This window comes from Helicoverpa zea, chromosome 8 (genome assembly GCF_022581195.2).
Source record: "Helicoverpa zea isolate HzStark_Cry1AcR chromosome 8, ilHelZeax1.1, whole genome shotgun sequence".
Lineage (NCBI taxonomy): Eukaryota > Metazoa > Arthropoda > Insecta > Lepidoptera > Noctuidae > Helicoverpa > Helicoverpa zea.
Genome location: NC_061459.1, coordinates 7,589,773 through 7,614,741, shown reverse-complemented (window position 1 = coordinate 7,614,741; position 24,969 = coordinate 7,589,773). Strand labels below are relative to the sequence as shown.

At 34.5% G+C, this 24,969-nt stretch overlaps 3 protein-coding genes across 4 annotated transcripts; 2 read left to right on the top strand and 1 right to left on the bottom strand.

Moving 5' to 3' along the window:
* Positions 1-2,266: 2,266 nt before the first annotated feature.
* On the top strand, positions 2,267-6,108 carry LOC124632700 (N-acetylglucosamine-6-phosphate deacetylase). The gene is made up of 6 exons (XM_047167647.1): positions 2,267-2,606; positions 2,853-3,127; positions 4,599-4,817; positions 5,041-5,176; positions 5,363-5,539; positions 5,769-6,108. Exons 1-6 carry the CDS (start codon positions 2,402-2,404, stop codon positions 5,954-5,956), a joined length of 1,200 nt encoding a protein of 399 aa, XP_047023603.1. The 5' UTR covers positions 2,267-2,401; the 3' UTR covers positions 5,957-6,108.
* Positions 6,109-6,588: 480 nt separating this feature from the next.
* On the bottom strand, positions 6,589-19,317 carry LOC124632213 (brain tumor protein). 2 transcript variants are annotated; one of them, XM_047166952.1, is made up of 9 exons: positions 19,049-19,317; positions 16,127-16,299; positions 15,902-16,046; positions 14,440-15,811; positions 14,096-14,367; positions 13,827-14,015; positions 13,570-13,738; positions 13,183-13,415; positions 6,589-13,022 (listed from the first exon to the last, which is right to left on the bottom strand). In XM_047166952.1, exons 2-9 carry the CDS (start codon positions 16,237-16,239, stop codon positions 12,918-12,920), a joined length of 2,598 nt encoding a protein of 865 aa, XP_047022908.1. In that variant the 5' UTR covers positions 16,240-16,299; positions 19,049-19,317; the 3' UTR covers positions 6,589-12,917. The 2 variants fall into 2 exon arrangements, with proteins under 2 accessions (XP_047022908.1, XP_047022909.1); XM_047166953.1 differs by lacking the exon at positions 19,049-19,317 and adding an exon at positions 18,904-19,042.
* A 1,832-nt stretch (positions 19,318-21,149) lies between these two features.
* On the top strand, positions 21,150-22,086 carry LOC124632212 (signal recognition particle 9 kDa protein). Its single transcript, XM_047166951.1, has 2 exons — positions 21,150-21,449; positions 21,951-22,086. Exons 1-2 carry the CDS (start codon positions 21,309-21,311, stop codon positions 22,044-22,046), a joined length of 237 nt encoding a protein of 78 aa, XP_047022907.1. The 5' UTR covers positions 21,150-21,308; the 3' UTR covers positions 22,047-22,086.
* Positions 22,087-24,969: the final 2,883 nt, after the last annotated feature.

The following is a 24,969-nucleotide window of genomic DNA, read 5'->3' as shown; positions in this document are numbered from 1 at the left end:
ATAAGATATTGAAGTTATTAAATTAGTACAATTACATAGAATACGCTAGTCTACCTTATGTTATTTGTTATCTTCGTATTAATGGTGCCTACAGAAGTTCAATTTTGCTAGCCACATTAGAGCCTATCATAACTACGACCCGGGATAGGCATGTGGAGGACTGTCATCAGACATGTCTTAACGACACGCTGATGAGCATCAATGGTTTAATAGTACCTACTACTACTAGTAGTACTAATAGAAACGTACTACAAATACCAAGCGTGAAAAAACAAATAAGAAAGTAGCACCTGCATTTATCCACTTATTTATGAACTTTTCTTCATCTTTTATTTTAATAAACATTCGAACTAGACTCGTTAATGACTTAGCTTTTCAGACAAATGACGTAGTCACCTTCCTATTTTACTTAGTAAAGCAAAATATAGGAAATATCTAAAAATAAACAAGTCTTAATTTAAACAAACAGGTAAGTCAACTGCGGAACTTCCGTGGGATGTCACATTTACCTGACCTATCACAATATTATACTTTCATTATCTTGCGCTTTTCCTTTGTCTTGACCTTTACAGTAACGTGTGAGTACCTACCTACCTACCCATACAATAACTTCATTACTAAATAAAACTATTATTTTTTACTATAGAACTAAACCACTTGCAGACATTCAAGAGGCTCTTCAGAAAAAACAGAGGCCCAACAAGTATTAGGGTCTAATCACACTGGAATGGCAGCGACCAGCAGCGACGAGGCCAACACTTTCAGTGTGAAATAAAAACAATAAACTTAATCTACATGTGTCGCTTTGAAGCTTGAACAGGTTGCGGGATGGTCTGCGGAAATGGGAGAATTCGCGCGCCACGCGCGTCTTGTCGAAGCCAGCCATTCCGGTGTGACTCCGCCCTTAAGCTCATACATCTCTTTCCCGCTAACAGTCTAACCCAATTTTAATGAAACTTAAAATAATATCGTGTTATTTTTAATGTCAAAATTACTCTACTATTAAAAAGGATTTCCAGGAAACCATTCAAGAATATAATTCATCAGTTTTCAGGATTGAACTGAGAATCGTAACCAGGAAAAAATAATCGGGCTTAAATGTTTTTTTTTTCGCAACGTAGGCGTGCAAACATTCGCAATGTCGGCTGAAAGCATTGAAAGCAGCAGCGAACGTCGGCCAGTGTCAGTTTCCAACATAGATATAATATTACTAAACAAGATTGCGCACGCTCAAAATATATATTTACGAAAATGAACTCTATTCTAACGCAATAAGGTACTAAATTGGTTGCATAATACACAGAGGCAAATCCGAGCCGAGAGGGATAGTTCGAACGGAGGCTATTTGTCTCTTTCTAACACCTTGCCAGCATAAAAAAATGTTGTGATCAAAAGTTTTGTCTTCCCAAAAACAATTGAATCACTTATATTTTTATCTTATTTTAACAATTGTAAGTCAACAAATTAATAACAATCGCATTAATTTATTCGTATTTATTATTAAAACATAAACAACATAAATTTTTATTTTGCTTTTTTTTATTTTCTAGCGGTAACCCTGAACATTCTTGGCGCGTAATCAGCATTTAAAATTTTGTTTATTTTTTTTTTGTATTAAATCAATTTAAACTATTAAAATGGTGAAAAAGTGTTGCGTTTCTACTTGCAAAAGTGAATCCTATGGTGGTTGCAATATATCGTTCCACAGGTTAGCTAATAATAACATTTTCGTAAACCAAACAACTAGGGTGCCCATGAATTCTTGTAACGAGTCAAAATATGGGTGATGGATTTTAAAACTGTTGTACTATTGTTATAGCTTCCCAAAAAATGAAAATGAAATGGCTCAGCAGTCTATATATGAAGTAGAAATACAAAAAAAACAGTCTTCACTTCGAATCTTCCTGCTTTTATACTGCTAATTTCCGCTAATTATTAAAAGCCTTTATTAGTATCTTAAGGTCACAAACTGCGTAAGTTAAAACTTCAATACTAATCTGTGTTTAATAATCTTAGCAAATTCGGATTTGTCTCACATAGCTTAATCTCATAGTCACCCTATTAGAAAGGGACAGACAGCCTCCGTACTAACTGTTTCACTCGGCTCGTTTTTTGGGTTTATATGCGCAGTCCTGTTTAATAATATTATGTCTATGGTTTCCAACCAATCCATCCGTCAAAAAGTGACTCATGACATTGACAACAATGACAACTGACATTCGCGCAGCTTTCTTTCTGTTGTTTGTTTGGCACTGTATGTCAGTCAGTTTCATCTTGTCAGTTTGTCCCTTGTCTACCAGCATATAAACATTATATAGCTCTCATTGTATCAGCAGTACTTCACTAAGATAAACATTCTAGTTAGCGCTCCTTTATTTCAAATAATAGAAACCATTTTACAATGAAACCAAAATCTGGATTAACGAGGTTCTATAACTGTTATATTCTCCGTGATAGTAAAATAATTAAGGAAGACTTGTGGATAAGAGACGGCAAAATCGAGAATCCTGAACAGGTATTTTATGTGGAGCAACTACAAGCCGATGTAACTGTAAACTGCGAAGGACTGCTGATTGCCCCGGGGTTCATTGACATACAGATCAATGGTAAGTTTATATGATTATAATAATTAATTTGTGACATGCTGCATTCATGCTAAGTAAGAGATAAATAAAGTTGTTAGTGTAAAATTTTAAGTACGATTTTAGTATAGAAGTTTCAAAATTAGGTCAGTGGGTTGTCTTAAGGTTAGGTCACATTAAGTCACACAAACCAAGAAAATATACTTTAAAATGTTTTAGGTAAGTACCTATCTCATTTTCATTTAGTAAAAATATGTTTTAACTTTGTAGGTGGTTGGGGTGTGGACTTTTCATATGACTCAGAGAATGTTAAGGAAGGCTTAAGGAAAGTATCAAAAGAGCTGTTGGCTCATGGGGTGACCTCATTCTGTCCTACAATGGTGACGTCTGATGTGGACAAATATCGTAAAATCCTGCCTCTTATAAAGAAGACTGATGGGGGCAAGCATGGAGCCACCATCCTTGGTTTGCATTTAGAAGGCCCATTTATTAATTTGGCTAAAAAAGGTGCTCATGTGGAGGAGTTAATAAGGATACCTGAAAATGTTAGTACATTAACCATTTTTATATAAAAATCAACTGAGCATAAACAAAGGCTAACAATATTAAGTAAACAAAGCTGCTTCAATAGTAAAAACATCAAACAATATTTATTATCACGTCTGATTGCAGCTCAACAATGCTGCTGTGTTTACTTATCTGTGTACATTTATCATTGACCTACTTTTTGCAACTTGTAAATAACAGTTACATGAACCTTTTATGTGTCAATAAACTTTTATCAATACTGAATAGAAGTACTTATATTACTTTGAAAAAATAATTATTTTTTATCTTAGTGAGGCAAGAAAATAAATAAGAAACTTCTTATCCTGTTGATATTAAATACATGTCAAGTGTAATCATAATAAAAGCAAATCAACTATTGTTTTATGCCCACAATGGATAAACCAGCACTGTTGAATGTTGGTATTGTTATAAAGTATTACTTTATCTATCTATTAAATATCTATTAAAACTATCTATTACTATCTATTAAATATAAAAATGAAGCTATATCTGAGGTCACCAGCACAAAATTTTTAGGTATATACATAGATTCTAATATGTCGTGGAAAACACACAAATAATGTTTGTAACAAATTGAGCTAATTTTCATATGCCCTCTATATGCTCAAAAAAGCTTCCAACCAAACTACACTGCTAAGTGCTTACCATGCATATGTGGGATCCACTCTATCATATGGAATACTTTATTGGGGATACTCAACTGAAAGGGAAACTGCTTTCAAGGCACAAAAAAGGTGTATTAGATCAATCTGTGGAATACACCAAACCGACTCTTGTAAACCACACTTCATAAACCTCAAATTATTAACTCTACCTTCTCTCTACATATATGAGGCCTCCATTTTAGTTAAATCCAACATCAGTACATATGTCACACTAAAAAGCAGTAGACTTCAAAACACATTATGCCATGAAACATCCCGCACTGCAGTATACGGTAACAGTATTTTTTGTATGAGCATTAAAATATACAATAAGCTACCCCCAGAAATCAAGAACTTAAATTCTATTGCCATATTTAAAAGGAAGCTCAAAGACTTCCTAATTCAAAAAGCCTATTACTCTGTTAAAGAATTCCTTGAAGAAAAATGATAGTATAATTAGAAATTAATGTGATGTAAATAATGTTATGTGCCTAGATTATAAGAATAGAATTTAAGATATAAGGTTACTTTTTGATCTCATTAAAGTTAGTTTTAAGAAATAGGTAAAAGTTAGTATTAAGAAAAAAAAATATTTAGTTTTATAAGTTATATATAATATAGTGACCTAATCTAATCTATATTGTAATAAATTGCAATGCCTTAACAGGCAACTAAGTTCTAAGAACGTACCTAACTACAAGATCCTTTTTATACCTACTTAGTTCGCAATAAAGATTTTGAATTTGAATTTATAAATGTCACATACAGCAATTTTCTATATAACACATGTTTTTTTTTACAGGGTATAAAGACAATAGAAGAAGTTTATGGATCATTAGATAATGTTGTTATAGTCACTCTTGCCCCAGAGTTAGCTGGTGCTACTGAGGCAATTAAGGAACTGGCAGATATGGGCATAAGGGTAGCTTTAGGCCATTCCACTGCTAGTTTGGCTCAGGGAGAAGAAGCTGTTGAATGCGGAGCTAATCTAATCACACATTTGTTCAATGCTATGCTTCCTGTGAGTATTTTTAACACCATATACTTACATACCTATACACATCAAATCTTGAAAGCAACTATTAAACATCTGAAATGTTCACCCAGATGTGTAATCTTAGTTTTACTGCTACCTACTGAAAAGTACCTACACTTCATCTACTAAATTTATTTTAATTTTCGTAAACTCTAGTTATAACTTTAGATATTGCACAAGTTATTTTATACTTACCGTTTTTTCGAAGTTCCATCATCGTGACCCTGGTCTGGTTGGTTTACTAGCTTCGACTACGCAAAAACAAGTTTTCTATGGGATCATATCTGACGGGATTCATACCCATCCCGCCGCATTGCGAATCGCAAGCAGGACAAACCCAGAAGGTAAATAAAAACCTGTTGGGATAACTATTAGACTTTTATTGTTGTTTCCACTTCAATATACTTATCAATGTATTATCTTATTCCTTGCAAAATTACATAGGAAGTGTCGAAGGGCGGGTAAATTGAACATCAAAATTTTTCAGCCTACTTTGTAGTTTACGACTCATTTTCTTTCCTTTCTTCCAGGTTTAGTTCTAGTAAGCGATGCAGTAGCTGCTCAAGGTCTCGCTGATGGGAACTATCACATAGGTCCGCAGCATGTCACGGTAGAGGGTGGCCGTGCTTACGTCACCGGGACTAAAGTCCTCTGTGGCAGTACTACTGCGCTGGATGCGTGTGTTGCAACGTTAAGGAAATCTTTAGGTAATTTCAATTATTTCATCCTGTCTCTGACGCAGTGTTTTGTGTAAGTGTATCTCGTGCAATTGCGAAGCGTTCCGATGCGGTTTGGCGAGTAAATGGTTACCCGCCCAAGCCCGATATCAGAATAACTGCATTACAAAAAGTCGGTCAAAAAACCTAGTCAGAACATCCTAGCAAGATTCGGTCAGATTATCTAGTAGTAGTTAAACTGTAATATTTTATTCCACAGATTGCTCTTTGGAATATGCCTTAGAAGCGGCTTCCCTTCATCCCGCTAAAGCTTTGGGTATTGACAACAGAAAGGGCAGACTAAACTTCGGCTGTGACGCTGACTTTGTTATGCTTCATCCCGATAAAATCAAAATCAAGTCGACTTGGATTGCGGGTGAATGTGTTTATAAATGTAACAAAATGTGATAATAATTTGTAAGGGTCTGACCAAGATATTTAATATTTTCATTTATTATTTGCTGTACAATGTGATTATGTAATGAAATCATTGTTACCATTTTTTATGTATAAGTTATCAATAAATGACCATGTGCAACGCGTTTCACATAAAATGAAAATAAAGCTTTTTTTGCAAATATTCCCCTCCTGACTATCCAAAATGGTCACTACTTGTCCATACCATTAAGAGTCAAACGCCGGGAGCAAACCGTTTGAAGTTTGGGCAGCTAAATTCAAATAAAAAAGAAAGTAGGTACTTTTAAAGACCGAAGGGAAATAAATGATTTAAGTTTTATATTTGTCAAAAAAAAATTTTTTGGTATGGCATCTCGCAGTTCAGCCTAGGAGGCAGTGTACTGCTTAACCGGTCTTTTCCCTGTGGATGCCTAGAATTTAAAGCCTCCAGCCAGGTAACAAACAGCATACCTACATGCTGTTTTCATATTGCATATGTCGTGTCGTGAATGTTAAATCGTGAACATAAGACAGGATTGCTTTTTTGCGTAAAAAATGGGCAAGGTTGTTAACTGAAGTGGCACAGTCAGTAAGCTCGGTTGTTATAATTTACTACCACGGGCGAGTGAAATTTAGATAAAGTCTTTTTAGTGGCATGGAAAATCTTTATTGAAGTAAATATATTTATAAAGTCAGTACAATTTAAGTTCAATAGTTTCCAAAAATATTAAAGTGCAGGTTGCTGATCACCTGGCAATGTTAAATATGATTATTTCTTAATTAAAATACAAGCTAATATTGAGAAAACTGTAATATGTGAATAATAACATGTATATACCTAAATAAAATCATGACAAAAATATATTTTAGGCAGGCTCTGAATTACACTGCTCTGCTGTTGTTATCCTGGCCACAGTTCACGTTAATAAACTTATAATTATTAATAAACCGCTAAGGTCACGTGACAATTTGCACTTGCCATCAAATAAAGGTAAAGAAAGAGTGCAAAATGGCAATCATCCAAATTTTCAAGTAACTTCAGCGGGTAAAAGAATTTGGTCAAAGTAAGATGTGCAACTAGTTAAACAAATAAAATTCTACTTCTGTCCACGAAAAACATCTAACTATTCATCAGTTACATTGAATAATATAAGGTTAATTATCGAATACACTCAATTCCTCCACATCTTCGTAGGTGTGGACAGAGAACCAGTTGGGCATCTTAATTTTACGATAAAATAATTAAACATCAAGTTACAAACCACGCAATGTATATTCATATTGTATACAATAATCTAGGTGTATGTATATAATGTAAATACATTTTCATGAAAAACAAAAATAATATCATGGAATATTCAAAGAGCCAAAATATTTGAGATTAACTCTACCTTGATACCATTAACTTCTAAGATCTAGGCACAATGCAGCAGAGACTCCTGTATGGATTATATAACAATTTTCGTTGACTGTGGGGCTAAATAGTACAATAACAGTCAACACCATCACACAAGTTATACTGAAGACATTATATAAACTGCCAAATGTTTAACATTTAAAGAACATATTTGAGGAGAAAGATATGTCGGATAAAACTGGACCTATGCGGACAAAGCTTGTGTTGTGCTATTACGAAACGAGCAGTATAGTATAATGGTTTCAGAGCCACTGGCAATCCCATGTGCTGATGCTGCTGGCGCCCCTGCAGCTTGCACTCTGCGGCAAGCCGCCGTGAAGGCAAACAACTACATCTAATAAAACTTCAACATTTAATTTATTTCAAATGTTCACGGAGGGTATTGTCTGTTAGATATAATTTCGTGTTTGGAGTCCACATCCATACTAAACACGGTGGACTACAACTAGATTTAAAATACTTTTAACAGAATTAAATTATTGAGCAATATATTCTTAAGAGAATATTAGTAGAGGTTTGCTCGGCTGCACCAACTCTACAGAATAATTCATGTTACTCCTAGTATCAAATACCAATGCATACTCCACAAATGTCATTTCCGCAAAATGAGAATTAAATAATTAAATTATAAGGAATTAATGAAATCTTTGGATCAAAATTAAAATATGCATTTGGAACTTGCACCTTTCACACTAACTATGACAATAAATTTCACATTTCAACATAAAATGACAAGAACATAAGACAGTGTAACTTAGAATATACTTATATCTACCTTGGAAACAAAAGAAATAGCCATTTTAATAACATCTAAACGAGGAGAATAAAATCACGGGAGTTGCAGACAATTTCTATGTAAACTGAATTGATTCGGTATGATATGTTTTGTTGTTTACTGAATAATTTGTGAGATGAAGAAATATCTGAATGGCCGCTTAAGAGAAAAAAATTATGCTTATAGTTATAGAATCAAAAAATAAGATCACTACAATACGTAAATACCAAGATTGTATATTAAAATATTTGTACTTTTACTGACTAAAGGAAAACATTGGCAACTGCTAATAATCCTACAATTGTAAAAAAAAAATTGTATAATGTAGACTGAAAACGGTCATCTCAAATTCGTTCACTCTAAGATGTGGAATGCAATTAGAATTCTTTAACAATATTAAAAGGTATAATAATATATTAAATTTTTATAATCAGCTCAACAATGTATATAATCTATAATAATTTAAAAGCCTAGATCCAAACTGTGATATTTATTGCACAAGCACACATGTGGCTTAAAATTCCAATTGGAATAGAGCTCACAACCTTATTATTATTTATGTTGTTTTAGAACAGTGGAGATTATATCGGATAAGTGGGTGAAAGGTTAAAAATAAAATATATTATCGTTTGAGCATGCCGTCTTTCAATTATTAATTGGAATCATTTCGAAATAAAATAATAAAGTATAATAGAATTAATTAATCTTAATCCCACCCACGGTTCAAAGTTGAACAAAATTGAATAGTAATGCCACAATACTCCACCGCAACCGTCGAGCTGTGCTTGGTGCCACTAATAGGCAATACGCCCACCTCCAATAGGGAGGGTAACATTAGAGCTCACCTTGTGCGCTGCGAACCCTACACTCTATCACATTACCTGGCACCAAGTATGCAAAAGTCCTTGACATGTTCATCTCTACAACACGTGGCGATCCAAATAAGAGCCTAATTATACAAGGAAATCTGCAATTTTCAGTGCCATATAAAGTGATACTACACAACTACTGAAGTAATTTATTGCTGGATACATAAGGGAATATAGATTCAAGAGAAATATCTTTACCAAAAATTGCTTTAAAGTGTATATAGGTAACTTTTAAGATTCCCGAGAAAGGCTACTGTAATGTACTCTAATGATACAATTATTATCAAGTAATGTCAATGGACAATAGATACCATTTGACTGCCATTCATCCATGACAAAGTGCTTACTCGCTACGGCAAATTATACAGCCAAGCAGACGCGACGAATAACCGCCGCGGCCCGCGCCAACCACTAATAAACATCTCTAAACAACACCACCATATAGGCAAACTTGTGATACTGTATGTGTGTATATCAATTGAAAAATACTAGTACCTACTAAACATTTCTACGCTGATCCCTACATAAAATACATGGCAAGAAAAGAGGAAAGTGTGTCTATCACCGAAATTAACGATAAACGGGGGGTCAACGGGGTTGACAAGTTAATACTTTTTAAATAAAAGCAATAGTAAAATGTACATTGAAAATTAAAACGGATATATTGAAATATTTGACTTCAAATTTTAAATATTGGAATTCACACATAAAATAGTATAATTTGTAAAATTATCCAAAACTTATCACACCACTTTTTAATAATTTTATGCAACCCTAAAGCAATATTATTAATAGCGTCAAACGCTCCCCTTGGGGCAATAATAAGTTCTATTTCGGTTAATTTTACTTCACTAACACACAATAATTTTGATCAATGACAACGAATTAAAATTGAACATCATAATATTAAAACCCTGAATATTAATAAAACAAAAATTGGCAACAACTAATAACTAATTTTTACAAATATTATACAATAAAATAATTACTATGTGCATGCACAAATATCGTAAGAAAATAATTTGGCAGTAAAAATTCGTAAATCTAAAGGCCTAAACACACTGGCCAAAAATACTATTTATATAATATAGGCCCGGAACATATAATTAAACAAAACAATAAAACCGACAAAATCAGAGTATTAATCACACCTGCTCATCCGCGAGGGGTATGTAGACTCGTTTTAAACTAGTTAAAATAAAGAAAATAAAATTCCCTAATACTATTGGGACAAAAATCCTGAAACAAATAACTTAAAAACAATATGAAAAATAAACCCAAAAGTTACTCACTAATCAATAGAGGATTCAGACTCAAATGTCAAAATTTAACTTATCACTGGCTTCCAAAGACCGGCGTTGCTCATCACCCCACGCATCAATCTTTGCTCGTGTCTTTCAAAATATTGAGTCATGTAAGTCTTAAAATGTTGGTTCATTATGTCTCTCTATTATTGCTCATATCACATCTAATTTTGCGTATCGAATATTGTAAAACTGCTCCAATACACAACAAATACATAAAATAAATACCTATTTCTAATTAAGTACACATATTTATACATGTTACTCTTCAATTATGTTTTTATTATTCAGTATAAATTATATGGCTCAGCAATACGAAGAGAGTGCCTGACTATTAACTAATTAATATTTAAAAGTTAATTACAATTTAGTAACATGTGTTTTTTTTTTAATGAGATGCAAGACTATTTTGAAATTGAGGAATTAAATTATTTTAAAATGTAAACAAATCAAACCAAATAACTAGAGAGCATTTAAAACTGACATTAACAATATTGGTAAAATATCACACTTAATTTTAGGTGGTCTGGTTAAGTACTATTTCCAAAGAGTTTTTAAGTAAAACAAAATAATGGTCATGTACAACACAATGCATCCGGCTATAGAATTTTTGAATAATTAAATTAACTTTGAAAGATTATCTATGGATGTACCAAGTAAGGATAAGTAATTTCGCATTTAAACGGTCGTGACACGAAAACAGTAGAAGAAACGAACGGTTTTTAGTCTGATAATTCGTTCAAATAGTCTAATTATATTTGGAAGACCATGGATCCCTGGAATTGTTTATGGTATAAGGTAAAATTGTATCTGACCATTACTTATGTATTACAAATTTGATACCATATTATATAATAATAGGGATTTTATAAGACAATGTCCCATTTCCTAACACTACATTTAGGAAACCTAATAAGGGACAATAATATAATTATGATGTATATTGTGAATATATCTAAATATGGTATCGCTTCATTAAACCGCATTTGTACCTACTATCTAAAACTATGAATTCTCAATTTTGAATATAAATGTGGATAGTTATAAAAATATATAATTTGGCGAACTGTATACCCATCGAACGTATTATAGTAGAAACGTTTTATGATGGCAAATTCATGTACATAACAAGTAATACAAGGTGCTTTGGTTTATATAATGCTTTCCTTTCTTAGTGACAATGAAATACTGATATTGGAGCTTACTGCAAATAAATTCGTATATGTGTGAGCAACTATTTAAACAACAACATAAATGCACTAAAACAAGCTTGCATCACTATTTACTTTAAGTGGCTCGCTATATACAAGAAAATGCCAGATAAACTAATTTTCTACATTAAATTTAAACTATCCAAATTACATGTTGTACAAATTATTGCAATGTTATTTTTTGCGGTTTCTAATAATACAGCATGCATTACAATTCATCATTAAGATATTTACTTATAATAAACCAACTCTTAACAATGTACACTGTAATGCCTACTCATGAAAAATCTTTCAAATATGTAATAGGCTCTCAAAACAAGAGTACACGAAAAACATTTTGTATAGACACAAGAATTCTGTAAATGGTAAATATATTTTAACGGACAATATATAATATTGTATACGAGATTAACCTAAACTAGATGGCACGTTATTATGGTGTCGCCTCCTTTGGTCATGACGAGACAAATTTTATACTTTTAACAAACTCAATTGTGCGTTCATATTTGTTCTCATTCTGCAAATGACTGATATCCAACAAAATCAATAATATCTAAAACAAATGTACGTATATTGGGCTAACATTCGAATCAAATCAATGTTTAATGAGGCGACACACCCACGCAGTCCCCTAATTGACACGTTTAAACTTCACTCGAACTAGGAACCATACCAGCTGCTAAAATTTAGAAAACAAATTAAAGTCCTGTCGATGGGAATTGTTAAGTTAAATTTGGTTATGGTTGTTCCACTACGAGAAGTTGAAGTCTCGGATATATCTGAATTTAGTAAAGTTGACTATAGTATATTGAAGCTTACATTTTACTCAAAAATAATAATTGTCCGTTTCTACCCGCTTCATTAGTATTCGTACTTTTTAGTCAGATATAAAATAATTCCGAAACTTTGATCTTCCATGACCAAATATAACAAAATTGATAAATTGGGACTATAACGAAAAAAAAAAATAGAAGTTGAATATTATATACTAACCTTTGGATTTTCCATTTCTAGAACTAAATGCAATTATAAAATAATAATAATAATGACAGATGAACAAAAACCCAAACAATACGCAAGTATCAGTACTTTGGAAATAATAATGACTTAAGTCTATCCACGGCAGTGAATAAAAATATAGTGTCGCTAAATCTAGAATGCCATAAAACAAAAAATCACGAAGCATACCGAAATTAGGATCACTATAGTTCACTGCTCATGGACAGAGTGTTAAAATATCAGACTAACATGAAATTTAACACAACATAACGAAATAAGTAGTCAAATACTGGTTTAGCAAAAAATGTTAAGCTTTGTAAAAACAGCAATTAATATAAAATATAGGGAATAAATGTGAGATCTTGTAGTATGCAGACTTACAGCCATCGAGTTACTCCTCAGACAATATAAAGGGTGTTGAGGACTAGAACGTGATGATTATTCTTAGCCAGAGTGACAATATAACCTTCAGATGTTATCTTCAATCCGCAGCAACGAGACACCTGTAAGCAATTAAAGAAACTTTGTAGGAAGCATCCTTTATTTCATAATTAGGGTCGAAATCTCTAATCATCGATCTTTTTAAATTATAGTATTGACTGCAATCTTAACGATTAGAATGATGTTATGATTAAAAGTACCACCATCATAAAGTACACCTACCTTGACATAGGGGCACTCGAACTCAGTGACGAGAACGCCGTCACGAGAGAAAACTGCGACATGAAACTTGTTGCCGTGCGAGTCGCCAATGAGCACGTCACCGGCGTCAGACACGTCAATGCCATTCGGGAAGTTTGTCACATTCTCACATCCAATGCGGCGTAAGAAACGCCCTTCATCATCGAAAACAACCACGCAGTGCCCCTTGAAATCGCAGACATAAAACTCCTTGCCTAAAATAAGGAAAATACAATATAGGTTTACATTTGACTTCTGAAATATTTTTTGCAATTGGAATGGAAAAAATGTTTAAATTATATACTAATAGTTCCGCTTCTACTATTAAGCTTTTTATACACGTACGCAATAAATATCAAAAGGACTCACCACTAATAGCAATATCAGACGGCTCCCTCATGCACTCACTGCAATCAAACCAGCTCATGAGGTCACCTTCTTCAGATAAGATGAATACAGTTGGGGTTACACTGTCCACTGCCACGATGAGACCTTCAGCAGTTACTGCTAATCCAGCAACAATATCGATAAAACGTACCTACAAAATAAATAATAAATATCAATTCATATTGTGAACGGTACTTACTCAATTTTTACTTTGTGTTTTAATATTAATGAATACTGACAGCAATTTTCTTCAAGAAGTGTCCATTTTTGGTAAAGATTTGCATGCGGGATCTCTCGTTGCCACGATCGCAGACCACGAACTTGCCAGTGGCTCGAACAACCGCCACTTTACGTGGGTACCACAGTTGGCCTTCCTCTTTTCCGGCAATTCCGAAATTAAACTTGTAAGTTCCAGACTTATCAAACACCTAAAAAAATATATTTAGATAACATATTGTATTTTTTTGTATTATATCAGTATAATTAAATCAAATTCGCTTGTTATTACCGTAATGCGATGATTGTTGGTATCAGCAACAATAATATCTTCGTCGTTTCCAAGGCAAAATCCATGAGGGGAATTAAACTGACCCTTGCCACTTCCCAGCTGGCCAAACTTGAATCTAATGTGCATCGGAGTAGCTTTAGTGGCTCGTACAAGTGGAGCTGGAGGAGGCACAAGTGCTGCCTCCTCAGCCGCGGTTAGCAAAGGTCTTCCCGGAGACACTCCACGAGGACCAACGCCACCAATTCCGCCGACACCTCCAAAGCCATTTACTTCTGTAAACAAAATACTATGAGAAGAATGTTTAAAAATTTTTTTATTGAATTTCATTTGTATGAAGAGCTTACCAGTATTTAATCCAAGTTTAGCAAGAGCTTGCAAATTGTTGTAGGCCTGAGGAGAGTTCAGATCACCAGCTAGTAGTTCAGCGAGAGTGAAAGTTGGTGCTGGAGAAGCATGGGGAGGTGGTGGTACGTCTTTTTCGGCAATGCTAGCCAACTGCTGCAAATTATACTCGACCATAGATGGCAAAGCCGGTACTCCACCGCCGACTCCCGGCACACTATTGATGTTTACACCACCAGTGATGACACTAGTGTTAGTGACACCTACTCCAGTTACTGCACCCACCCCCGGTACTCCGATAGCTGGCACCCCGGACACTCCCACCATGCTTCCAACACCAGAAACCCCAGTGACACGGCGGACTCCTCCCATCGGGTAATCATCAAAAACGGGAGCGTTAGTCACGGAAACAGCAGGAGAGTGAGAATTCGAAGTCACTGATACAATAGCAGACGACTCACTCGCGCGTTTTCTTTCTTCAGCGCGAGTTGCTTCTGTACGGAATGTTCCGAAAGTTTCTTCTGAAATAGCATCAAACTTATCCATCTTTGTAACAAACTCCAATGAATAATCAACATCGAATTCTGGTGCTCCCTCCAGCAAACGAGCGAACTGGGAGGCCACTGTCTTTTTTAACATCACAATTTCTGTACCATCCCCGCGACGAAGAAGTCTAGCCGCGAATTTGCAAGCACAATCTATGCGCTGAACAGTTTTATCGACTCGATCAAAGAGATCCATAACCTTGAGTTCTCTTTCCTTGTGTAAACGCTCAAGTTCTTCAAGAGCCTTTTCACGGCATCTTTCTAATGCAGCTTTATAAGCATGAAAAGCATCATTGATTACACCTTCGGCTTCATCTCTTTGACGTTGCAGATCTCCGAGTGCATCATCAAGCCTGGCAGAAGCACTTCCTGCTGTAGCAGCGCGGGCATTGGCTTCCACAATGAAATTCTTTAATTCAGCACGTAAGTTAGGCTCGACATCAACAATTCTCTCGCAACGATGTTCTCCAACTTTGTGATCCACAGTAAGACATTCAGTGCAAGCACCAACTTCACACTCGCAACAATAATACTTCAGACTTTCCCCTGCATGGCGAGCACAAAATATGGGCTTATGCACAGCGGACTTCTCCTTAGAGGACCTCAGAGCATCAAATGGTACCACCCTATGGTTTTCAAAGCATCTCATAAATTCATGAGCAGAATTACAGTTGGAGCACAAAAAATGAGAGCAATCAGTGCATCTAGCAACAGCTGGTTCCTTGCTCTTGCAACAAGTGCATACAACAGACTGGTCCATAGCAGACACATCCAAAATGTTGGTTAGCACATAATCGGAAGGAAGGGATGCAGCTCCACCTCCAGGTATCTGATAATAAAATATGTATGTTAAATATGTACTCAAAGAAATGAAGAGTAGATAGATTTACATAAAATTGTTACATAAGTAACTGCATACCTTGGTTTCTTGTTTGCATATTGGGCATTCCACAGCCAAATCAAATTTGAGAGAATCTCCAGCTTCATTAACCATCAACTTGTCAATGCAAGCTTCACAAAATACATGAAGGCAAGACAAAACACGAGGACTGCATAGCTTATTGCTGAAAAATTGGATTAATATTTTAATTAATGTTAAATTTTAAATCTTGGCTCACGTTTTGTAAATAAATAAATAACTCACTCGCAAATTTTACAATTTTGCTCTTGTTTGCCATTGTCGGTGGACTCCAAAGAACCTTCATCTCCTAGACTTACTAAACCGCCCCCATAAAGATCCCCATTCATTTCTTCCATTTTAACTTACAATTATGTTGGTGTATAATGAATATATCCTTGACCTTACTCAACAAGAATCTGTAACAAAATTACCAGACCTAAGTTCATGCAAATTGTTGCCAGGTGACATCAGTTTTGTATTGATTAGTTTCTGCAGTGCTTGCTAGAAACAGATTGACTTATGAATAACAATCACATGCAATATATCACGAACAGCACACACATCTTTTAGGAGTAGTAAGCGGAAAACACTTTTCTTTGGCTAAAAGATCAATGCAGAAAAGCAGGGTCACTTGTTATGTTTAAAAAAATATTTATTCATAAAGGTAATGGATGCTCATCACAAAGAAGATCTTCTATCAAGCCTCTGTCAGTCATCATACTTGAAAACGAAAGAAACCATCGCGACCATCATAGTAGTACCTACCTACAGTCTGTTCTGCACAGACAAATACGAATAGTAGCTACAGAAATAAACTTCGACCTTATCTTTTGCGGTCTTAAAATGCATAATGTCTACACAAACATACTAAAAAAAGTGAGACTGAGAGGGTTTAGCTGGCCTTTCACAGCGCGCAGCAATATACAGAAAAAAATAAATTACGAGCAACACCGTGCGTCATATGGCATGCGGCAGAAACCTTCAAACCCTAGCTGAAACTAACAGTGCTGAGAACCTAAAATCACGACTATGAAATTTTTTAAGTTGAAACTAAATTATTTTTTACTCCAATATGTTGCATAAGCATAATAAACTTGACTCTGATCCAACGAAGCAGCGACTGGGAGCCGCGCGCATGCGTGCGACTTATGTCACCTTTTCTTTGTTCTACATATACTAGAACCTACATCAACATCGCGCTTATCTATTGAGTTAGGCAGAATCTGCAGAAGTCTGTATCTTTTTACCCCATTTGAGTAGGCACTTACAAAATATTAAACAATCTTGATGACTTTTTATTTAAAGCCATTTTAAAATGAAATGCAGCTGAAAAATCAATGTAATGCTATTATAGCAATATTTAAATCAATCTAATCATAATTTTAAGCAGTAGCAGTAGCTATCTAGATTACCTTTACTTAAGCCTGCATACTCAAAAGGAGTAGTATAATGAAATTGATTAAGTACAAAATGTCCAACCACCAGTATTAAGTCAATAACATTTGGTTTAATTCTTTTGGAAATCGTAATGTGTGCATGAATGAATGAATGCATGATAAGTCCTTTCAAACAATTTGCTATGCTACTTTGCTTATATGGCAGAATGACAATTATATGCTACTTTTATCCATGTGCGGTAAGTAGATCTCTTGCGATGCAGGTGAAGCTGGAGACAAGCTAGGAATCTATAAAACACTAACATGAGAAAACAAAAACAGTAATGGCCTATTTGGCCATTAACAGTTAGAGTTGGTCCAAGCCTTATGATGGCAAAATCATTTACTTTTCTCCTTTTACTTCTGTGAAACTTCGAAGCATCTGTCTTTATACTTAACAATAATGAGCTTAAAATTACACTTATTATATGGAAGCCTGCTAAAATATATATTTTATAAAAAAATTCAGTATTTGTTATTATTGTGGCAACTGATGTGTTTATTGTAAACTTTTTTGTAAAAGTTTATTTGAACTAACAAAAGGAACTACATATTTATATTGCAGATTTTAAAACAAGGTCTTATAAGCTTTATTGCTACAGTTAAATGATAGTCAAAGTCAAAGGGTTTCAATTTCATGCAGACCTATTACAGGTTCTTGTGAAACATCAATAGCTAGCTGCATGGTTCCAAGGTGAAACTCCATAGACACAAACCTTTTTAAAACAAGTTTATGTCAGATCTTGCATATCATTCATAGTTTGAAGCAGGCACATTTTAGACCATGTCTTATAGGACGGTGAATAATTTATGTGCAAACATAAAATCTCAAAAATATTATTTATTATTCATTGTCTTTTTGTTTTTTCTTTTATTATAATGGTCTTAATTTATTCATATTATTTATATTTATTATGGCTAAGTATTATGAAGAAAACATAATAAAACTTTTAATAAGAAAATAAAATTTATGAAAATTATTATTCTTCTTGCCAAATTCAATTAGTACTGTCATCTGCACAGGTACTTTATATAATTATGTAGGCTAGCTATATATTTCAGAAATTCATTAAATGAACTATATAGGTACAATCATTACTTTCCTTACAGAGTACGTATGAAGCAAGGACTTCTATGATAAACTTCAAGTAATCAAGTACATGTAGTATGTACTCATATGAGTTATCTGCATTTCGAGTTTTCGACCCTGAGACTACAAATTCAAATAAACAATCGAAATCACCTCATCCCTTTTGGATGCACAATAATTACTAATCAGGTACTTTCACATTATTATAAAGATAGAGACAAAGGGATGAAATTTCATGACATGTATAAATACGAGAATCCATTGTCAAAAACGCGAAATAAAAATATAATTTGCCGCCGACTATGAAATTGTCGTATAGGTATTGATATGATTAGGCGTCCGTTTTTTGATCAGTCTTGTAATTCGTTGGCAAACTAGGCATCCAAAAGAAAAAAATATTCTCTAAAAGCAGCTTCTATAGGTGCTGATAGTCCGCAAAATAACTAAAATAATATCGTCAAAATGGCTTCATAATATACTCCATAAGTACGTACCTATCGCACAATAAACGCAATGCACCATACAGACAATGGCGAAGGTCGATAATCCTTAGGAACACGTTTTTGGCCAAATATGGCCAAAATTCTCTGTAGGTTAATTATTTCGATAATTCTTACTAATTATAAATGATTTACTAACCTGTAACAGTTTATAATTTGAAGGAAAAGCTGATAATCTACGCGCAGAAAGTTCTACCACGCCGTAACTATGAGAATACTCATCACTTTGTAAATAAATAAAAAATGAGCATCAAGTCTCAACAGATATTTTTTTTAAATAAAAGTGGTTTCTTCGATGAATTAAATTAATGTTTTGTCACGTTCTCATTTTAAAAAGGCGAATACATCACGGTGTATTGATTTTCTGCGTAGTTGGTTGCGCTGTCTGTGGGTTAAGAGTTGCCAGTTGCCACCCTCCATTCAATCATTAGAGAAATGTATTGTGTCCGGTTTTTAAATACAGTGAAAACAATTTGAGGAATCAACAAAACTTGTCGCTCTTGTTATAAAATATGTGTATGCTAATAATAAAGTTGATCTGGACCTTCAAAATATTAGTGAAGTCCCTTATAATTTCACTAAAAATATCTAAAAATGTATACTTAATGTAAGGCATTCTCTAGACGACTCGGGATCCATGAAAATACTATGGTTTAGCCATATCTTATTTGTTGGCACATAGAAGGATGAGGATGATGATAGAAGGCATAAATTTTCGCTTTCTCAGTGAAAGTTACTCTTTAATTATCGGACTATATAATTATATCGCTATCTTCCGTGTGGGACATTTGGACCGGGTTTCATATGTTCTTATGGTAGGACAACACTAGGCGGAATACACTGCAACTTTTGTGCGGCAAAGTTGAGCAACTGAATTAAATTGACGCAACTTGGCGACGTGCAGTTCCGCTGCTGCGGAATGTGGTGCGACCAACTTCATTTCCAAACGAGATATTCTTGTATGTTCATGCTTGATGATCGAGCAGAGTAGGCATCGATGCTCGATCCCTTATATTCCTTCTTAATACTTATTATCCATTTCATTGTTCATCTTGCTCGGAGATTTCTTAGCTACTGAGTATATTTTTCAAGCGCCGTTGTAGTTCAAGTGCGGTTTACCAAAAATTTTCGCGTCTTATCGCTGGTCGTACCACTCTGTCGTGCAGTTCCATTTAGCGCGGTCCTACCTTTACCTAATTTATCTGTATTTTTGCCCACATCCTTACATTTTTCTTGATTTTTTCAGGTACTGTACTTACATACAGTGGGCAGAATTTGAAACATCCTCTTAACAATATTGTAATATTGTGCAGTCCAAGGGCCGCCTAAAGGAGAGAAATATTTTATACAAGGATCGTCTATTTTTTTCTGTTTTTGTTTCTTGGTGTGGTAGAATCTGGTAAAATCGAGAACTTTCAACCAAATCTAATTTAGGATTTAGGCAAGCGGAGTGTAAATAGTAAAGCATTATAATTAATGATCATAATAGAAGCAGTTTTTCCAAATCTTATAAATTACCTATATCCATATTTAGAAACAGAAAATAAGGGTTTCAATGATATAAGAAAAATACTCTTCTTGTGTGAATATAAATAATAATTTGTACAGGTTCATCATTTTTTGTGTTCTGCTTAAACCCCGATGTCTAAAACCACACATATAACTTAAAAAAAAAGAAACCTAGTGACACGACATTTGTTCCTAGTGATGAGCACTTACTTATCGAAAAGCATGGGACATGGATGGAATTTAAAAAGAATACTTATGGGAATTCGCCAAAAATTCAGAAAGGAAGCAATTAGCAATGCAATGAGGGATTTTCATTTTTTTTATTATTTTCCTAGCTGCTGCCTAGATGGCGCTAATCTACTTAGAGCACTGCAAGGAACATTGATGGAACGCTTGGATCTTAATAAACTAATTTTTATTCAAATATTTATTGCAGCTTTAATATGAATAAAATCTTACAAAACTTGTAATAGCACTCTTATTACTGAGGAGTGACAGCGATGAGTCATTTACTTAGCTTTAATTGTCTTTTACTTGTAAATATATACATTTTTTATTGAGCATTTATAACTATAGTCTCAATGATACGAACAAAAAATGACTCCGTAGATCTTGAATTAAGCAAAAACTTTATGAAAATTCCCAGTTTATAGTCAAATAATAGTATTTTGAAAGCAGTTGCGGACCATCTAAATATCGATATTATTCGCACCATAAGTGGACCCATTCACATCCCTATTTTTGACTTTGACAAATTAGAAACTTGTGGTCGTTTTGATGACAACTTGCTGAGCAGTGCTGTATTAAATGAAATATATATAATTATTAATGTAAGTCGGTATTTAACTGATAGCAAAAGGTAAACAAGTTATAACACAAGTTTAAGAACAATGACTTTTATACCTAATTGGGAGGAATTTGAGAAATCGGCTGAGATGTTATATCTAAGGGATCCCATGAATACTCGATACACTATCAAATATTCCCACACTAAAGGTGTTTTCGTTGTTAAAATTACGGATAACAAAAAGGTAACTATAGCTCTATCTCATAACCATTCTCATAGTTTTCAGAAGTTCATCATTACATGTATTTTAAGTACTGTCTAATTTAGGAACTGTTTCTTCTGTATTCTATTACCAAATTTTTAAATATTTGATTAAAAATAATAAAATAAAAAACACACAATGTAGTATCCCACTGTCATTGGCAACAATTGATGGTCCAAGCTGCAGTCAGCCAGGGGTCCAAAGGCAGAGCCCTACTCGCAACATGTGTAGTGTGGAGGCTGTTTCTCATTATTTCGTTGAAAAAGTATTGAGAATTACACATGACCAGAGAGAACAAGACATAATTTGCTACAAATATCAATTACCACCCCAACATTTGTTTCCCATTATTCCACCCCTATTCAACAGAGTTTTATACAAAGATTTGAACTGTCTTGTCCCAGAACCCACTATTTTCATTAATGTTAGAAAAGAAAGATGTGTGAAGGACTCCCAAAAATCACTAAAATGGTTTTTTTACAGTGCCTGCAGTACAAAACTGAAGTTCAACAGGATGTTAGAAAAATAGATAAGTTTATATCAAATCTCATACGGCATATGGCATCAAATGACAACTGATGAGGTAGTTTTATAAGGTTAAATAAATATTTTATATTTATATTGTTTTTTTTTTTTTCGAGAAAATACCCTGAATGTTTGTGAACAATTTATTATAGTATGCAGTATCAGAATATTGAATCACTGAAGGCATAGGTATTTATTTGAAATATTTTTTTTGCACAGCTTATCCACTCATCCCTAAGACCCATTGACCGAAATATATTCAATTATGTGTAATGATTTTCAACCCATATTGCAGCAATAGAGCAAAGAGAGTTTGTCTGTCTATGCTATTGTACCTCTGAACATGAAAAGTGTGTTAAAAATATTTATACAACAAAAAACTACAAGGTTCAAATATCCGTACCCAAAGGGTAAAACGGGACCCTATTGTTTTCGCTCCTCTGTCCGTCCGTGCGTCCGTCCGTCTGCCACCAGGCTGTATCTCATGAACCGTGATAGTTAGAGAGTGAAATTTTCACAGATGATGTATTCAGTGCCGGTTTTAACTCTACCAGCGCCCTGGGCGAGATTTCTATGGCACCCTCCAACAGCAATTCAAACCCATACGAAAAATAGAGACATATGTAGTTACGGGATTGCGCGAGCGAAGCGAGCGCGATTTTTTTTAATAGTTAATAAGCCAAAGCAAAAATGACGTAAAATGTAGCCCAATCGTAGGTACATAAGTTATTGCTGGTTGGTGAATGCAAAAACCCGAAAACAGAGCCTCTGACTGCGCGAGCGAAGCGAGCGTGAAAATTTTTGTTACATTTTAGAACTCAAAACAAAACTTAATTAAAATGTAGCCCAAACGTACATAACTCTTTGTTGGTGTTGGCGCCTATGTATTACAATTTTGGGACTTAAATACGAAAGTTCCGTAAGGACCGTAAATAAGAAAGTTCATATGGAAACTAGAAGTTACTTTCTCTTTAATAAAAGGACTTAACAATGACGCTACCTTTTTGCTGGGGTAGAGTTAAAATTTTTGAAAAATAAAATCATCTGTAATGTGAAGCAAACCCGAAAATTTTTGAGTTTTGGATCACTAAAAGTCCTAAACATATATAATAAAAGGCAACTGTGAAGTGAAGAAGCCGCGAGCGAAGGGAGCGTGAATTTTTTTGAGTAATGGGACATTAAAAGTAGCTGTATGTGATAACAAACTGAAGAGTATAGTAAAGAAACCGCGAGCGAAGCGAGCGCGAAAATTTTTGAGTTTTGGGACATAAAAGTAGTGTTTGTTCGAGAATTTCTCAAATTTAACGCGGAATTAAACACAATTACAAATGACCCCTAGGGCCTACACAACGACCCCATTTTCTTTCTGGGTCTCTTTCTCTCACCGCCCCCCCCTGAGACCTGCAGCGCCCACAAGGGGGCGTTATCGCCCACTTTGGGAAAGGCTGGTCTAGCTAGTTTATACAGATAGTAACTAATTTGCCCGAAAGATGTCGCTGTGCTTTGGGCTACCCATAGATGTAATGTCTATGGGGCTACCTAAGACGTGTTAGGTACTAAGATTTTTCCAAGTTGATGGGGTCGGAAGAGGTGTAATCGGAAAATTACAAAACGTGCACTGAGTGTGGCCTAATCATGGCCCAATACGCTCTTGGCTGGTTTTTTTACTTTATAAGTACGGAACCCAAAGGCCACAAGAGCGCTGGTAATGATTTTTGGATGTCTATGGAACTATTGCTAGCTAAAATAACTGAAATAATTTTATCTATTTTTTTTTTTATAAAATCGATGTTGTTTGATCCACTTTTACGATTATTACGATAGTTGAATACAGGTTCATAACAAGCCCCAAAAAATCCTGCTTCACATTATCATGTTGCGCTGTACGCTAGGAGTGTATGTTCACCTATACCATCTCCATATCTATCTAGACACACGGCAGTGTGTCCGCCAAGTTCGAGCAAAAAAAAATCGACACACCGGCCGTGGGTTATATTACACGAACCATTTCGGGCCAAATTCGACCCCCCTATAACTCAAAATCTATTTTATTTACGCATATCAAATTTCTAGTATCTGTTGAGACCCCCTCACTTATCTAAAATAAAAAATTTCATTAATATACCTATAATAGGTCTTGAGATATTGACGTCAGAAAATCGCTATTTTTACTATATACACTCACTGACTGACTGACTGACTGACTCACTCATCAAAAACCTAGACCACTTCCAATGGTCGTATTGACTTGAAAGGACCATGAGTCAAATTGGGCTCATTGTCCAAGAGAGTTATAGCATATACCGTTGTGTAGGTTTTTGTTTGTACTAAAATTGTTACTATGGGCACTACCTTCAATTCCATGGCAAAAAAAGATATGCACCTAAATATGTTTACTTATTACGTAGGTATACATTCTGGTTAACAGAAACGAAATGGGTGGAGATGCCATCGCTCAGTATTACTGCTCGTGTCTAACAGGTAGACGCTCAGTAGGAAGTTGTGCTCATATCATTTCAATAATATGGTATCTAGGGTGAGGCAGGCACTCACAATTTAATCCACCGGCAGGATATTGAGACGACATTATTATTGATATTGATTGAAATGTTAACAAAAATAATTTTAACTGTTAGCAGCTGTTTTATTTTTTATGTATACATTAAACCTGGAATTAAAACTAGTTAAAGGTGTTCAATAACAAAACCTACACTGCCATAACAGCACTACTTTTAATAAAGTAAAGTTAAAATCTGAAAACGGCCAAGTGTGAGTCACTTTCGAAAATAACGAATGTGTAACTTTGATCCACGAACATAATATATGATAATATGTCATGTCAGTCAGTTGGTAAATCTAGTCCATTTAGTTAATCTAGTTCATTTATTTGTAAGAAGCATAGTGCATATTAAAAAATCTGAAAGATAGTATAAATAAGACATTTCCTTAACTAACTTAATCATAAGAAAAAATTAAA

Bases quoted from the DNA above. Each gene is read 5' to 3' on its own strand.
- LOC124632212 (XM_047166951.1), top strand. From the start codon at position 21,309: ATGACTTTTATACCTAATTGGGAGGAATTTGAGAAATCGGCTGAGATG. The intron at 21,450-21,950 runs GTAACTATAGCT...GTTTTTTTACAG, and splicing joins AAATTACGGATAACAAAAAG to TGCCTGCAGTACAAAACTGA.
- LOC124632700 (XM_047167647.1), top strand. From the start codon at position 2,402: ATGAAACCAAAATCTGGATTAACGAGGTTCTATAACTGTTATATTCTC. The intron at 5,177-5,362 runs GTAAATAAAAAC...CCTTTCTTCCAG, and splicing joins AAGCAGGACAAACCCAGAAG to GTTTAGTTCTAGTAAGCGAT. The intron at 5,540-5,768 runs GTAATTTCAATT...TTTATTCCACAG, and splicing joins AACGTTAAGGAAATCTTTAG to ATTGCTCTTTGGAATATGCC.
- LOC124632213 (XM_047166952.1), bottom strand. From the start codon at position 16,239: ATGGAAGAAATGAATGGGGATCTTTATGGGGGCGGTTTAGTAAGTCTA. The intron at 16,047-16,126 runs GTGAGTTATTTA...CCAATTTTTCAG, and splicing joins CAAAATTGTAAAATTTGCGA to CAATAAGCTATGCAGTCCTC. The intron at 13,739-13,826 runs GTCAGTATTCAT...TTTATTTTGTAG, and splicing joins ACTTCTTGAAGAAAATTGCT to GTACGTTTTATCGATATTGT.